The sequence below is a fragment of the Psammomys obesus genome, unplaced genomic scaffold (genome assembly GCF_907164565.1).
Source record: "Psammomys obesus unplaced genomic scaffold, mPsaObe1.curated_primary_1811, whole genome shotgun sequence".
Taxonomy (NCBI): domain Eukaryota; kingdom Metazoa; phylum Chordata; class Mammalia; order Rodentia; family Muridae; genus Psammomys; species Psammomys obesus.
Genome location: NW_026593286.1, coordinates 19105829 through 19123035, shown reverse-complemented (window position 1 = coordinate 19123035; position 17207 = coordinate 19105829). Strand labels below are relative to the sequence as shown.

Sequence of the window (17207 nt, the reverse complement as noted above, 5' to 3'; positions counted from 1 at the left end):
TATCTATCTATCTATCTATCTATCTATCTATCTATCTATCTATCTATGTGTGTGTATGTGACTATAAATTATGAAATCAGTGAGATACACTATTCCTTCACATTCTGGATTGCCAAGATTTGTGTGAAATATGATAGTATCATTGTGTGGAACTAGATAACACACTCACACTCCTCAAGCACCAGTTAAAGACACGCCAGCCACACTGTAGGGAACTGGCAAATGCTTACTAATTTCCAGAGTATGCATATGTATGTCACAGAGCTTCTTAATATCACCACCATGAACTTTATGTCTGTGTTCTGCATGTTTAAGAATAGCTGCTGCTATTAGGGAGCCTGTGGGTTATCTATGTTAAGAATCACTGTACAGCAATGGATAGACCTATTCATCTATGAGGATAGATGTTAAGACTCACGGCCAGAGTAGACGACATGAGCAGCGCCCCTGCTCTCACTGCGGACCTTTCAGTCTGTGAAGACAGACAGTGAAAAGGGTAACTTCAGGTGGCAACATTCCTTCCAAAGACAACAAAAACCGCAACAGTGGAGTGATAACCCCTGGTAGAGGGTAGTGGGGAAGTGATGATGTGTCATGGAAGACCTCTAAAGCAGTGACATTTGAACTCATACAGGGAACAGGAAGGAGCCAGGTAAGAAAGACGTGGAATGGAGTTTTGTTTGTTTGGTTTTTTTGTTTTGAAAACTGCAAAGGTCTTGAGGTGAGAGCAGTGCCGGCCTTTTGATGGGAAAAGGTGTTTCTGTGACACTGTGGAGAGAACCAAGGGAGGATGATGACAGTTCAGCAAGGGGAGCCAGGCTGGATCCTGGTGCGTCTTGCAAGGGCAGAGTGTGGGGTGGGGTGCTGGGAACTGTCAGAGCTGGTGCAAGTCAAGGGGACTTTCAAGCAATGCAAATGTACTGTCTTATATATTTAAAAAAATTTATTAGCCAGGCGTGGTGGTGCACACCTGTAATCCCAGCATTAGAAGGGGCAGAGGGAGGGGGATCTCTGTGAGTTTGAGGCCAGCCTGGTTTATAAAGTGAGTTCAGGACTGCCAAGGCTATACAGAGAAACCCTTTAATAAACATACATTTCTTTTAATTACATATCTTGTTCGCATATGTGTGTGTATGTGTGTAGTGAGCAGGTATTCATAGCTTAGACAGAAGAGCTGGGGTGTCTACAGATAGGAGAGAATGAATGCCCCATCTCAGGGAAACAGAGCTAGGCAGAAGGGGGGGGACTGTGCCCCCAGTATGTCCACGTACATACATACATTTTATGCCTAAGTCAATATTCATAAATAATGCCTTCAAAGCACTTGTTAACCAGACACAGGACCATGATAAGTGGTGACTGGTGAGGCTCCTCACCAATCTCCACATCACAGAGACTGTGTCAAGGCTGGGGTCCAGAAAAATGGAGAAACAACAGGAAGGCTGTGCTACTCTTGCCCACAGTTTTGTCAGGGGCCCACACAGGGGGAGCCAAAAGTCTCTGTGGGAGTGAGAAGAGCAGAGATGGCCTTCCAAGGCAGATCCATTTTAAGTCTGAGGCTGACTCACTAACTCTACTCCTCCCTCTGAGGCCCACCAGCACTGAGATGAAATGTGGGCTCCTCGGTCCTTGACTCTCATCTGCTTTGTGCACACAGGTGTGTGGAACGTGCCTTTGGACAGCCGCTACGTCACACTAACGGGGACCATCACACGAGGGAAGAAAAAGGGTCAGATGGTGGATATCCATGTCACTCTGACACAGAAGGAGCTGCAGGAACTGACCAAACCCAAGGAGCTGTCAAGGGAAGTGGCACCTGAGGGTAGAAGGGCCTGCCAGGTTGGGGCAGATCAGGGGCCACATGTGGTCCTCTGGACACTGGTCTGCCTACCTGTGGTCTTCGTCCTTTCTTTTGTCGTGTCTTTCTACTACGGCACTATCACCTGGTACAACATCTTTCTTGTGTACAGTGAGGAGAGGACCTTCTGGCATAAGATTTCCTGCTGTCCATGCCTCATTCTCTTCTATCCAGTGCTCATCATGGCCATGGCCTCTTCCCTGGGGCTCTATGCCGCCGTGGTCCAGCTCTCATGGTCCTGGGGAGCATGGTGGCGAGCTGCCTGTGACATGGAGAAAGGCTTCTGTGGCTGGCTCTGCAGCAAGTTGGGTCTGGAGGACTGTTCTCCCTACAGCATTGTGGAACTGCTGGAGTCTGATAATATCTCAGGCAGTCTCTCCAACAAGGACCCCATCCAGGAAGTAGAAACCTCTACTGTCTAAACCGCCAGTGATTCCTTCCAGGCCCTAATAAGAACATAGTCATTCTCCAGTTCTAGCATAGTCATTCTACAGTTCTTAAGCTACCCAATACCCTCTGCAGTCCTGGAAAATCCTTGCACACACTACAGTGTCCCACCATCTTCGTTATCCCAAGAGGATGGGAAATAGAAAAGCGACTGGTGCCAAAGCAGTTCATCTGAAATGCTTCTTGACTCTTTGCCCTAAAATGACTGTTTATGAGGGCTATGAAGATAGAGTGGAAATCCCTTCAGGGGCCTGAAGGTGTTATTGGTGCCGGTAACCGGGGAGAGTGTGTGCCTAAATGTGACAGAAAGCAAAAAGATGCTCAGGGGTGACTGAATCCACGAAGAAAATAGATAAAGATGGAATGCCACATTTAGGGAGCCAGGCTCCTATTCTAAAGACTGTGTGCATCACTTATGGGTAGATGGAACTGCATATAATTAAAGCCCCGAACATCAATGAGCTAAACAAGAAACACACTTCCTTTTTATGTAGGTGTCCGGAGGCAGACCATTCCAAGACCCTATGAAATTATCTGGGTCTCCCTGGATGGTGGGATGTGGCCCTCAGTGCTCTTCTCTTCAGTTTCCGAATGCTGACTACATCTCCGGCATAGCGAGTTCCAGAAACCGTGTTTCTGGAAGACAACCAGCCAAGGAACCAAACGAAAGTTTGAAGCAAAGAAGCCCAGCTGACCTGTTTAAGGAGGCTTCAAGGAAGTCTCCCATCGATATTTACTATATCTCCTTGGCCACACTATAGTCGCGTGACCTCACAGTCAAAAGAGGCTGAAAAAAATGTAATCTTTTTATCTGGGTAACTATATTCTTAGACGAATACTGAATACTGGGGTTATGTGAATTTGAGAGAGAAAAAAAAGGGAGATAATGGCTATTTGGTAGGCAAGAATCAACATCTTACGATAGGTATCATTCAGAATTCCGAACTACTAATGGGCCTCTATTTATTTGTTTGTTTATTCGTTTAGTTATTTCGGCCCTAGTCTTACACAGAGAATTTATACATAGAGATGAAGTACATACGCTATGCATTAGATAGTAGCACCTCGTGTATTTGGCAACTTACCTTTGGTCATGTGGTTTCAGGGTTCTCTAGAAAGACCCATTAGATAGGAGCATACAGTCATATAGTCACAGTACAGTTCTTCCTGGGAAGGAAGGGGGAACAGGGATTGGCAATATTTAATCTATAAAGATGGAGATGAGAGAGAGAGACAGAGAACAAGAATGAGAGCATCTGTCAAACGCCAACCCAGCAGGGATCAGTAGCTCAAAGCACAAACCACATTTAGCTTGTGGTTTCACCAAACCCAGAAGCCTTATTTGCTCGGACCTTTCTAACACGAAGCTTCTGACAGGACAAGTAGGAATGTAACAGACAAAGCCAGATGAAAAGAGTCTGGATTGGAGAAACAACAACTTCATTTTAAGAGTGCCCTGATTTCAAAATGTCAAGTCCTGTGAGGTCAGTGAGAATTGGGGTTTGGATTTTTAAAAGAAGGGGTGATGATCATTTTTCTTGTCTCAGAAAGAAGTGTTCTGAAGAAGTTGCTCTGAACTGAACCAACCAGAGGAGTTGATCAGGCTCCCCCATAGCCAGCCAGAAGCATTCATTTAACGTATGGTGCTGAACTCTACTTTCAGAGAATTAAAAAAAAAAAAAATCCTGTTATTAGTTTAATCAGAAGAAAAAAAATGTGTCCAGTATTTTTGAAGATAGCTATGGTGCTTTCTGGTGCATTTCCAGAGATATGAATAATTTAAATGGAAATAAAGATAATAAGCTCTGATTAGCATTTTCTTATTTTATTTTGGGGGCTCTCCATAATAGCTCTGAGCACTACAGAGCTATCCACAGGTCCTGTGGATGTGAGATCTTTGAAGACTTAAGTGTATGAGTGGTGCCTGCATGCATGTAAGTGTACCACATGCATATCTGACTCTGGGGCGGTCAGGAGGGGTCAGAGCCTCGGGAACTGGAGTTGCAGGTGTCTGGGAGCTGACATGCAGGAGCTGGTAACCAAACCCAGACTGTCTTGGAATGCCCTAAATCTTTCCAGGTTATTCTTTGACAGCTTTATTCTCCCAACTTGGAATGCCTATATAGAGTGTTAGTTTAAAACATTGAGAAGATTAATGGACAACATAGAATTTCTTTCCCTCACCTCAATTTACTTACTTACATGAGGATTTATAAAACATGGACTTTAAAAACTAGTATTTGATGAAAGTAGCTGAACATGGCATCATTCCTATATGATCGCTGGAGGATTCTAATGCGCTTCCAAATGTCCATGTAATGTCACGGTTGCTGGGTCAGAGCAAGAGCTTTGCACATTTTTGTTCTAATGCCCATACAGTCATCACTTAGATAGTGAAGGCGCTCTAGCCGGCCTGATCATAACAGTCATGGCTCTGGCAGACCCTGCCCTTCCCCATTCCCTCTGCCTTGCTTAAAAACACGAGCTTACATTCCTAAAGTGAGCCAGGAAGGTCTATTACGTTATTTGACCACTTCCTCCTTCTAAAGCTGACTACCAAAGTCAGACAGAAGCCATGACAGACAGACCAAAGTATGGACACCACCAAAGTCAAACTTGGCGAACCAATTAGTTTTATTGGGGCTACTTACAGGAATATGGGTGAGAAGTTACTTATAAGGGCAGAGATGGGGGCTGGAGAGATGGCTCAGAGGTTAAGAGCACTGGCTGTTCTTCCAAAGGTCCTGAGTTCAATTCCCAGCAACTGCATGGTGGCTCACAACCATCTAGAATGGTAAGATCTGGTGCTCTCTTCTGGAGTATAGGCAGGCAGAACGTTGCATGCCTAATAAATAAATTAAAAAAAAAAAAAAAAAAAAAAGCAGAGATGATTCAAAGACAGCTGCATCACCAGAGCCCACCCCAGCATGGGTGACAGGTCACAAAGCAGGGAAACCTGGAGCATTCTGCTCAGCCTGCAGGCAGATCAGTAGGTTGAGGAGTGTCCTCCTTTCCAAGTGACTCAGTTAGTCTACACCTCTTCCAGGCAGCTGCTTCATGTTCCTCAGTAGTCTCTATTGCATACTTTTGAGAGGGAGGAGCCTAGTTAATCTGGTCAATTTCAGGGACTTCCTCAAACTATTTTGAGTTGTTTACTTTCTGTCTTATGGAACTTCACTACAGGATGGGATGTTTTGATCTCAAAGGAAACTGCTATTCAACATACATTCAAGGGTAATACTAACTTTAAATAGCACAGTGTGGTAGATCTTATTTTTTTAAAAACAATTTTTTTTGTTGTTGTTATGGGTCTGGGGTCATTCAGAGATTCACCATTCTGACTCAAGTTTTAGTTTTAGTAAACTAGAGCCTTTTTATTAAAAAGAGACTGGCTAGGGCTAGACTAGAGAGATTTCTCTAGGTAAGGCCCCAGCTATTGTTAGCCAAAGGATTATAAGGCAAAAGCTACAAAGTTATTGTAAGAAAAAATATTGGCTCAGGATACCCAAGACCAAGTTCTTTGCACAAAGGGGGATTTATTTACCCCAGAGGGGCAGACGGCAGAGAGTAAGAGACAAAGACAGGAGATAGAGGATGAAGGAGAAGGGGAAGGGATCAAGGGAGACAGGGAAGGGTTATTTGTCCTGAAGGGACAAAGGACTGCCTCTAGGTAGAGAGGAGACAGATGTGGCACATAGGAAGATGGCACTTTATAATGGTACAAGGGGAAACCCTGTGTTAGGGTGAGGAGTTTATTTTTAATTCAGCATGTTAATTAGGTAAACCAAAAGGGACTTTTGATTGCTGGACTTCAGTACTTTGATAGCTGAACCTTGGTAGTGAGTCTCAGGAGGAAGCTGCCAAATAAGGGGATAGACCTTGGTGGCTAGCTTTAGGAATGTAATCTAATGGTTATTAGTAAGGCAGAGGGGATGAGAGAGAAGGGAAAAGCCTGCTAGAGCCATGCTCACCACCCGAGTGCTAGCCAGAGTCCCTTCAGTTGTAATTTTGTCCTGTCAGCAAGGCTGAGTGTTATGCTGAGAATTTTCCTACTGTTTTGTAGGTAGGTGTCCTTTTGCTTTGTGCTTGTGAAACACAGACACAGACACATACACACAGCAGGGTTGGGGGAGAATAAGGGCTCACGAGTGATCTATAGTGGTTCTTTAAAAAAGCACCAGTAATATGAGCCTCTGCTCTTGTGACTTCATCTAAATCTGAACATTTCCCAAAGGCCCTGAGTCCAAATACCATCACACTAGGAGCTAGGATGTCAACAGATGGATTCTGAGGAGACACAAACATTCAGTGCACAGCAGTCCCCACGTGGCTCAGTTGGCCTTTTTCTGTTCGGCACTAAGTTTCTTGGCCATCAGGCTTCATACGTGAGCTCAGGGTTCATGAGACTGCAGAAAGCAGACCTGCTAGGCATTCTGAAAGCTTTGGCCCAGAATTCATCCTACTACAATTTACTGGTGAAAGCAGGCCCCATGGACAGATCCAAGGGAGGGGCTATATAAGGGTAAGAATGCTGGGTTGTATGGTTTACACGGCTACCAAAATAAGCTCACAAGTCCCCATTTTCCTTTAATACCCATTTTCTTCAGGCAACAGTGATATCTCCAAAATATACACGATCTCCATCATCTGCATAGCTCACCAACCTCTCTTCCACCCCTTTATCTAGTTTCATGTTTACATCCACCCAAGAGGACCTCACATTGTCACATAAAAATGGAAACAAGCTGGGTGCAATAGAGCAGGGTTTTAATCCTAGCACTCCGGGAAGCAGGGGCAGGCCAATCTCTGTGAGTTTGAGGCCAGCTGGGTCTACAAAGAAAATCTAGGACAGCCAAGGCTACACAGAGAAACCCTGTCTTGAAAAACCAAAAAAGCAGAAAGAAAAAAAAGAAAAATAAATAAATAAATAAGGAAAGAAAGGAAGGAAGGAAGGAAGGAAGGAAGGAAGGAAGGGAGGAAGGAAGGAAGGAAGGGAGGGAGGAAGGAAGGAAAAGAACAAAGCAAGATCCTTTTGTTCTGCAGGTTAAAAGTGAAGGATCCAATGTCAGCATGAGACACCCCAAGACCAAGTTCTCAGAAACTCCTGCTAACCTGGAGTGGATGGCTGTTCTGGGAAAGATGGAGTCTAAAAAGATGCCCTTTTTTCTAAAAACAGAGGCTGCCAATTATAGTGAGTGTTCACTCATTTTCAAGGAAATTGCCCACCAGTCCTTTCCCTCTGGTGACTCTTGCACAGAAATTGCCTGCTTTCTATGCAAAATGACTCACAAGCAATTCTTACCAGAGCCAAAGGTGTTTATACTAAATCATTTTGTCTGCAAAGTTGAACACCGTTCCTACTTTTTTTTACTTCGGGAATTCTCACTTTTTCTTTTGCCGTTGGTCCTAAGGTCATGGCATCTGGACGGTGTTGTGGGTTATTAATATCTACTGTTGATTCATCTGGACGGTGTTGTGGGTTATTAATATCTACTGTTGATTTATCTTTTAGTTAAACAGCGGTTATTCCTAAACCAGCTGTATACCCAAATCACCACAAAGAGTTAACCTAGAGTACAATGCTGGGCAATGATTACTCCAGTCTAAACCTCCAAGCCCACATAGCTTCCTCACGTTCAGAATTTTCCAACATTATACTTGCTTTAAGTCATATCTTAGGTCCAATTCACATCTCCTTGCGGTTCCAAGTGCTCTTCTCCCGGATCTCTGCTCTCCCCTCCTCCCACTCGCTTCCTTCTTCTCCCTTCCGGACCTGGATGTCCCACCCTATTCTCTCCATTGCACAGCACTGGCTGGTCGTTTATTGAAATTACAGAGAACAAATGATGGCATGTTGTACACAAACTTGAGACAGGTGATGCTTAGAATAAACATCACAATGCAATGTCCATATTGAAACCAGATCGTGGGGGAGAGAAATCAGCGTTTAAATGAACAAGGGTATATTGTATACATTTCACAAAAACATACCAACAGGGCAGTCTTTCTTTTGTACCATGTTTAGAAGGCTTTGAGAGGAGTTAAGTGACTCTCTGGATTCATCTTATGTAGGGAACTCTTAACCCCAGAGAACCAATACAAAACGGTAGCAGTAGGGATTGTTTTTAGTTCAGTACTAGCAATTACTTATTCATTTTTAAAAAATCGTGTATGCATATAACTGTGTGTGGGTATGTACATTTGAGTGCAGGTGCCTGTGGAGGCCAGAGGGTGTCAGATCCCACAGAACTGGAGTTTTGAGGTGCCCGGTGTGGGTTCTGGGACCTGAACTCCTCACCCTTGCAAAAACAGTACACATTCTTAACCTGTGAGCCATTGCCTCCTGTCTCTTATTTACTTTTTGGTATTAAATGTGCTATTTATCTTAAATTTATTTATTAGTGTTAGGACACGTGGACGTCAAAACACAAGTTGTGGGAGTTGGTTCTTTCTCTCCACCACGTGGAGTCGGACTGGGGTCTTAACCCCAGTCTTAACCCGCTGAGCCATTTAGCCAGCCCGTTCTAGCAGCTCAAAGAGAACAAAGCCTGAATTAGGGAGGCAGGGAGAGAAGTCTGCGCATGCTCAGAGCCCGTGTTTTTCCCGCCCCTTGCACGCAGAGCCGGAAGTCCAGGCTGTAGTCGCTGCAGTTTGGGCTGTGGGTCGCCGGAACTGAGTTGCTACAGTGTAGGTTGCTGCCCGGGAAAGTAACCAACCCGGCTGTAACCGCAACATGGCGTGGTCCGGTAATAAGGTACTGAGAGCTGGGCTTTTTGCCTTCCCTGAGCCGGGGATCCGCTGCGGGTGGCTCGGTAGCAGGAACTGTGGGATCGCAGCTGTGCCGGCGCCAGGATGGATGCCCAAAGCAAAACGCTCGGGGTTCGGAGTTCTGCGTTTGAGCCTTGTCTACCCCCACACCCCCGTAATCTGCCTCACCCCCTCCTCCTCCCTCCCTGGCTGCATTCGTTCTTCTATCCACTCAGCCTGCCAACGCAGGCGTCCCTTATTGCTTCTGAACCAGGGTTCTAAAAAAATATATGTTAGCCAAGATCATCCCCTACGTGACAGGCTTGTAAAGCTTCATATAGGGATTCTGTGAATGAAATTACTCAAAATGTAAAGTGTCATATTATTGCCTTCACATTAATTTACTGTCTCGAGTTTATTGAAAGCTTCTTACTGTGTGAGGCACAACTAAGTCTTTTATTCCGATTTCATTAAATCTTCACACCAAGCCGTGAACATTATTGTCTTTAACTTGTAAGTCGGAAAACCAAGGTATTAAGACCAAGAGGTTAGAACAGGTTAGAACACAGTCACCCTTTCCATAGGTGGTAAAATATGCATGTGAACCGAAGCTATTTTCAGAGGTCTGAAAAACAAACCCAAACCCAAACTGCTCTATTGCTAAGAAACTTTGACCCCTGTCTTCCTTGATTAATAAAGGAATTAGAGTGAACTTTAAAGTGATTTTTTGATTACTAGGGAGAGATGCAATGGCAAGGATTTGTTCATTCATCCACTTACCTATTTATTTAATACAGGCACACAAGGTAGGGGTTTTCCTCCACCCCCACCCACTTGGGAAATTTTGATTAAATTATGAGCTCATAATAATGTTGCTCACCTCCTTTGTTCCTCATCTTTCATTTGCTGAAAACTTTGTAGCTCCCAGGAAGGACTTAGGTGTGGCAGATGTAGTTTATTTTACTTTATTTCCGAGTCAGGGTTTCTCTGTGTGGCCTTGGCTGTCCTGGAACTCGATTTGTAGACTGGGCTGACCTCGAACTCACGAGATTCACCTGCCTCTGCCTCCCTGAGTGCTGGGATTACAGTGCTGCCCCTCTGTGCTCGGCAGACGTACTTTAAATAAAATCCTAGCAGGCTGGATTGCTTCCATATAGACATGAAGATTGCTGTGCTCTCCCAGTTTCTTAAAGTATCATAGACCATTCCAGAATCTTCATACTGTCAAATTCTTTGATGCCCTTTCCTGAACCTCTGATTCTTGACCGAAGACTTCTAGTCCTTTAGTGTTTGCTACTTTCAAAGTAGGTTTGTGGAAATATATTAAATAAGCACAGCTAGCATATTTTGTGATTCTTATATTTTAAAAAATTCTGTTTTTACGCTTAGGGAATCACTATGGGATGTAAATCGAATTCCTCTCAAAGGTACTCTGTAGTTTATTACTGTTCATCCCCAAATAACTTGTCATTGCTTTTGAAATCTGTTAATATCAGTGTATCATGTGGTTCCACTCTTTATGAACTAAGGGAATATAGTATTTCCTTAGTGCGTTGCAAAAAAAGTCAAAGTTAGGGATCATCTCCCTACCATAGGGGCTCATCCAAGTTTATAAAACACCTCTAGAGACAGATAATCATTGACTTAGAAAATAGTGCCTTCTTAATTGATCGCTTTAAAATCCTTGTCTTATAAGATATGGTGCCCAGAATTGCTCACATTTTGTCTGGTCAGCAGAAAGCACAGATGAGATGTGCAGGATAAGATCGTTAATTCTGGAAACAGCCTTAGGCTGCATCTAGTCCCACAGCTTTGTGCCTCACTGAATTAGCAGTGAGGTTAAGTGACATTCCCAAGGGATCAGAGCTAATGAGTGGAGCTGAGACTAGAACCCAGGTCTCTGGATTGCTAACCTAGTATTTTTTTTTTTCTTCATTGAAAGACCCTTCATTTTTCTTTCTTGAATACATTATGGCGTTGATACAAACTAAAATGTTTGTGAGGATAGAATGTTACAGCCTTATCATCTTGTTGACTCGGTCTATAATTTACCTTGAAATTATGAGTCATTAGTTCAGGTCATTTGCAGTTTATATTTAATTAAATTTTGTACGCAAGATACATACAGCTTACATGTGTCTGTTTTGCATTCAGTTTGTTGTGTTTCCTTAGTCCCTGTGATAGTATTAATCATCAGCTTGACAAACTTTAGACTCACGGGGCTGGATGGGCCTTTGGGCCTGCCTATGGGGGATTATGGTAACTGATATGGAAAGACCCATCTCAGCTATGGCTAGGACCATTTCCTGGTCAGAGGACTCAGGGTTTTGTAAGGTGAAAAAAAGCAAGCTGAGCACTAGTAAGTGTGCGTCCATTGTGCTCTTTGGACTGGGTGTCATGTGACCAGCTGCCTCAGGCGCCCTATGCCTTGTTATAGCCCCCTCACTCTGACGGGCTTAACCTGGAACTAGGAACTAAAAGGCTTTGCCGCTTGAGTTACTCGTGTCAGGGTCTTTTATCACAGCAGCAGGAAAAGAAACTCACAGAGTTCCCAACATATGATGATTGCTATCTATTCAATGACGACCTGGTGCCATCGCTTGTGGTTGTACGCTAGTCACAGAATTGGCTCCCTCTGTCTGTGTGGCTTCTAGGGAATATTAGGCCCATTCACAGGTTCTCCACAGTGGAGCTTTACATGTCTTACGTGCATTCTGTCCCTAGCACATGTCCCTTTATCCTTTATCCTTCCCCTTCTACATAGCAGTACAGGGACCCTTTTCAGAAACTTTGCTAATAACTTCTTTTTTTTTCTTGTGTACCTTTTGGGACTTTGTTTGTAGGCAGCTGTTGTGCTGTGTGTGGATGTGGGGATTGCCATGGGTAACTCCTTTCCTGGTGAAGAATCCCCCTTTGAACAAGCAAAGAAAGTGATGACTATGTTTGTCCAGCGACAGGTAGGTTTCAGATTAACCATAAGCTTGTAGCCCACTCTGCCTCAGAAACAGCTGTCCTGGTTTAGATTCTGTTACTAGTCTAAATAAATAAACAACACGATAGAAATCTAATGAAAAATAACTCAGAGGAGAAAGGGTTTATTATTTTGGTTCACAGTCCAGGTGAGAGCCCATCGTTCTGGGGACGTGAAGGAAGAAGGAATTGAAAACTACTAGTCCCAGTCTAAGTCAAGAGCAGAAAGAGAATGAAACATGCGTGCTTATTTGTGCCGAAATGAAAAGTGAGACCCACAGATAATGAAAAACCCACATAGGGGCTGGAGAGATGACTTAGAGGTTAAAAGCACTCGCTGCTTTTCCAGAGAACCTAGGATTGATTCCCATCACCCACATGGGGGCTTACAAACATCTGTATCTTTAGTTCCAGGGCTCTGTCCTGTTTTTGAGGTACAAGGCACAAACATGAATAGACATACACGCATGAAAAACACCCATCTATATATAATAAAAAAATACTTTTTAAAAGTTAGAAAACGTCTGCTTAGAGCCTAATTGTCATTGTTAGTAAGTCCCATTTTCATTTATTTTAATATCTCATGACCCTGGGGACCTGTGTAAGGAGGTATGATCTTCCTGCTCCCTGAAGAGTAGGGGTTCTTTTTCTTCCAGGCTGTTCAACTACAGTCTTCAACCTTTGATATTCCTTCCTAGGTATTTTCGGAGAGTAAGGATGAGATTGCTTTAGTGCTTTTTGGTACAGACGGCACTAGTAATGCCCTTGCCAATGAGGACCAGTATCAGAACATCACAGTGCACAGACACCTGATGCTACCAGATTTTGATTTGCTGGAAGACATTGGAAGCAAAATCCAGCCAAGTTCTTCACAAGCTGACAGTATCCTTTTTGTGTCCAAGAAGACAAAACATTTTCCCTTTATCTGAAGAATCATAGTCCAGTTTAGTGAGGCTCTCTCAGGGTCTCAGATCTGAACATCTGGGCATATTTTCCTCTGAGGAAAAGGGATTGTGTAATTAATATGGAATTAGTTAATTAACTAATGCTCAGCTTCAGGTCTTCTAGTCTCTTTGCATTGTGATATTGAGAGCTTGGGAAGTATAGGAAGGGGAAAGTCTTACGGAGTATATGCGTACATGGGCTGAGGAGAAGCATGTTTGGAGGCTGTCTTAGGGGTCTGTTGCTGTGAAGAGATGCCTTGACCATGGCAATTTTTATAAACGAGAATATTTAACTGGGTCTGACCTACAGTTCAGAGGTTTATCTTCATGGTGGGAGGCATGATGGCACGCAGGCAGGCACGGTGCTGGAGAAGTTAGCTGAGAGTTCTACATCCCAATCTGCAGGCAGCAGGAAGAGAGAGTGACATTGGGCCTGGCTTGAGCATTGAAAACCTCAAAGCCCACCCCCAGTGACATACTTCCTCCAGCAAGGCCACACCTCCTAATCCTTTCGAAATAGTACCACTCCCTATGAGCCTCTGGGGACTTTTTTCATTCAAACTACTACAGAAGTGTATTCAGAAGATTGAGTGCTAGCTCTCTCTGCTCTTCCAGGTGAAAGATGCTTCTATGCAATCATCAGGTTGCTGTCCAAGCTGAGATCTCTCATTTTTCACCTCTTCCACAGAGGCCTCTTCTAGTTTGCTTTGTTGGTGTGATATGACACTGACCACAATCAACTCGGGGAGGAAAGGTTTATTTTGGCTTCTATCATGGAAGGAAACCAACAAGAGCTCAAGCAGGAGCTTGAAACACACACCAACAGAGGAAAGCTGCTCACTGGCTTTCTCCCTAGGCTCATCTTCAGCTGCCCTTCTGAAACCGCCCAGGCCCACCTAACCAGAGCTGGCACCACCCTGAGTCCACAGGGGTCTGGACTCCTGCATCACTTAATAACCAAGAAGATTCCTCACAGACATGCCAGCAGGCCAACCTAATGGAGACAATTCTTCAGTTGAGGTTCAGCCTCGTAGGCACGTCAAATTGACAGTGAAGATTAGCCATGAAAATGAAACCTTGTCTCAAAACACACACACAGGCACACACACAGATACACAGATTAACGCCCTAATTTTAAAGGTGTATTCTTAGCATTTTCCTAAACAATTAGTAGTACCACCCTTGACCACTGGGAGGTGCTGCAGTGTTTGGAGTGACCTGAAAATGATACATTATGGCTTGCTTTGTGTTTAAGAATGGGCTGATTACCAAATATGGGTTGTAGGTGCTGTTAAATGACATCCTAAGGTTTTTGTTAAATGAATATTCGTTAATTTGCTTGTGGTTTTTTTCTGCCCACATTGTCAGGGTGTATATGTTGATAGAAAGCATATATGAAATCAACTCTGCAGGAGGGCTCGTGGGTAAGCCCTTCGGAGTCGTTCAGTGTCTGCAGTTGTCAAGTAGTGTGGGCTCTGCTGGGAGGAACTGTGATGTTCATTCACCATGGGAGGAAGGGACTGCTGCCCTTGTTTCTACCCTTAACTGGCCGAGTCCTGGATGCCCTGATTGTGTGCATGGATTTGATTCAGCGTGAAACCATGTGAGTGTCTCACCTGAGGACAGAAGTGAGGCTTTCTGGGCAAAGCATGTGTTGCTGTGTTCAATAGACTGTGTGGTTTGTTGTTAATCAAGTAGTCTGAAGTCAGTGTTAACCTTTCTCTTCTTTTTTTTTTTTTTTGAGACAGGGCTTCTCTGTACAGCTCTGGCTATCCTGAAACTCTCTCTGTAAACCAAGCTGGCCTTGAACTCAGAGATCACATGCCTCTGCCTCTTGAGTGCTGGGACTAAAGGCGTGTGCCACTCCACCACCACGCATATCTTTCTAGTTTCTGGAACTTTAAAACAAAGGACCACATTTGGTGGGAGTTTCTCTGGGAGAAAGAAACAGTTGACATATTTCAGTTTTGTTATTTGATTTAAACTAATCACCCCAAATCTTTAAAAAGTACTAAGGGGTATGGGCCATAAGTAATTGGTATGCTGTGCACAGCAACTCTGTCAACTTCCTAACCCACCATTCACTTAATTATTGTGTCTTGAAAAGTATCCACTTGTACACATAGATGCATTGTTGGGAAAGAGGCATTTTGCGCTGACATCCCAGGCCTGAATCTGTACTATTGTTTCTCAGTCTGTATCTTTTTGCAAAACCCTGCAGCTAATTCCATATGTGGTAACCCAGCACGATATTTGGAAAGTGAAGTTGCAAGGCTGATACCTTCTTACACTGGGGAGTCCCTGGTTTACCTTCTGAAGCTGTGCAGGTGGGAAGGGACTGTTTTAAATCACAGCCCTGGGAATCAGAGATAGGGACACAAGAATATTATAGTTTGTAATGCTGAGCCAAGTATAAACTATATGAAGTTGGCTTATGTATGTAATAAGAAGGCAACTAAAGCGTTAAGAGTATGTGGACTTGGGGAATCTAATCACATTTGATCAATTATATCTAGATTCAGCCCTTAGCTTTTCTTTGCTCAGTGACCAAGTGTATTTTTTTTTCCTTTTTTAAAATTTTATTTAATGTGCATTGGTGTGAGCCTGTCAGATCCCCTGGAACTGGAGTTACAGACAGTTGTGAGCTGCCATGTGGATGCTGGGAATTGAACCAGGACCTCTGGAAGAGCAGCCAGTGCTCTTAACCTCTGGGCCCTCTCTCTAGCCCCCAAGTCTATTTTTTTAACTCTTAGAAAAAAATTCAGGAAAATACTTTCTTTAAAATCACCATTTTTGTAGTATGTATGCATATGTGTGTGTGTGTCTGTGCACGTGTGTGCATCCCATGATACAGCACATGTGTGGAGTCTGGAGGACAGCTTGGTGGAGTTTGTTCTCTTCTTCCCTGTGTGGGTTCTAGTGCTTGAACTAAGGCTGCAGGCTTGCAGGGCAGTTGTCCTCAGAGAATGCCCTTGTAATATGATCATTCTTTCTTTTAGAGGGAAGAAGTTTGGGAAGAAGCATATTGAAATCTTCACGGACCTCAGCAGCCCGTTCAGCCAAGATCAGCTGGATGTTATTCTTTGTAACTTGAAGAAGTTTGGCATCTCCCTGCAGTTCTTGTAAGATCCCGCCAATAATGGATAGGAAAACTCGGCATCCCTTATTCAGTGAGCAGGGTCCTGTGTAGATGCCCATGGAGTCTTCTCTGCGGCTGAGTAGGAATCTGCTGGGTGACTGATTGGACACCTTATGTGTATCCCCTAGACTGATCATGGAACTGTTCTGAGCTGTGGTGTTAAAGAGATAAATGAAATAGTGATACAGAGAAATTGAGCTCAATAGTAAATCACTGCTATTAGATCCAAAGAATGAAGGAATTAAAATAACCCAAAATATCTTTTGAGGTTATTTAGTTTATCTCCTGTCTGCATAGATGACATTGGCAGCCTGATAATTTTTTTTTTTTTTTTAACGTGGCTCAGAGAGTGATGACTACAGATAGTTGTAGATTGAGGATAGACTAAACTGTTATGTTAGGAATCAACTTATAGCACATAGTCTATGTTTAATCCTTTCTCAGGATGCAGACACATATTAAAGTGTAATTTGCTATGTGTATTATAAAATTTTACGAGGAAATGTGTATTTTATAGTTATAAGCAAGATTCACTCCTCTCACGGTAACTTGAATTTCCCCTCTAGCATTTACTTTATCTTACATCCCCACTAAAAGAATTCTTGCCACACTAATCCTTCCTGGTGCATTTAAAACCCATTTCTTCTTGTCCTATTTTTGGCCGAAGCAGAGTGATGATACAGGATGTTGAATTATTAATCTGATCAGGGACGTTCACTTTTCAAACTGAGAACTGCACTCAGAAGCCTTCAGTTCAGAGTGGTAAGCTGTTGGCCTCTTAGACAGCCCGCCACGGGGAATTAAGAACCTCTCTTGCATGCACACGTGTCCCTCTCCGACTGCTGAGGGACATCTTCCCATGGGACAAGAGTACAGAAGAGCCACCAAACTGCTTCTTGTTAAGATGGCACTTCAAGAAATTAAGTGCTTTTTAAGTGACATTTGGCACTGGGCTGAGGCTTTCTCAATGCTTCAGAAGGCCTGCTTGGCTCCGGTCCCCGCCCACAGTCTCAGGCTGCCTCGTGCTTGAACCATACTGTACCATACTTCTGCCAGTGTCATTTGAAAGAGCCACCTTCTCTGTCTTTATGTCTTACTTAGC

The 17207-nt window shown here is 43.6% G+C and overlaps 2 protein-coding genes across 4 annotated transcripts in view; both read left to right on the top strand.

Moving 5' to 3' along the window:
• Tmem169 (transmembrane protein 169) overlaps positions 1–4107 on the top strand; it is a 19368-nt gene extending 15261 nt beyond the window's left edge. For all 3 annotated transcript variants that reach the window (XM_055616286.1, XM_055616288.1, XM_055616287.1), the window contains one exon: positions 1658–4107. In XM_055616286.1, coding sequence (XP_055472261.1) covers positions 1658–2280 — 623 coding nt within the window. In that variant the 3' untranslated portion in view covers positions 2281–4107. The remainder of the gene's footprint in view (positions 1–1657) is intronic.
• A 4849-nt stretch (positions 4108–8956) lies between these two features.
• Xrcc5 (X-ray repair cross complementing 5) overlaps positions 8957–17207 on the top strand; it is an 86678-nt gene continuing 78427 nt past the window's right edge. Inside the window, exons 1-5 of the mRNA XM_055616896.1 lie at positions 8957–9059; positions 11896–12009; positions 12721–12904; positions 14521–14569; positions 15966–16088. Coding sequence (XP_055472871.1) covers positions 9039–9059; positions 11896–12009; positions 12721–12904; positions 14521–14569; positions 15966–16088 — 491 coding nt within the window. The 5' untranslated portion in view covers positions 8957–9038. The remainder of the gene's footprint in view (positions 9060–11895; positions 12010–12720; positions 12905–14520; positions 14570–15965; positions 16089–17207) is intronic.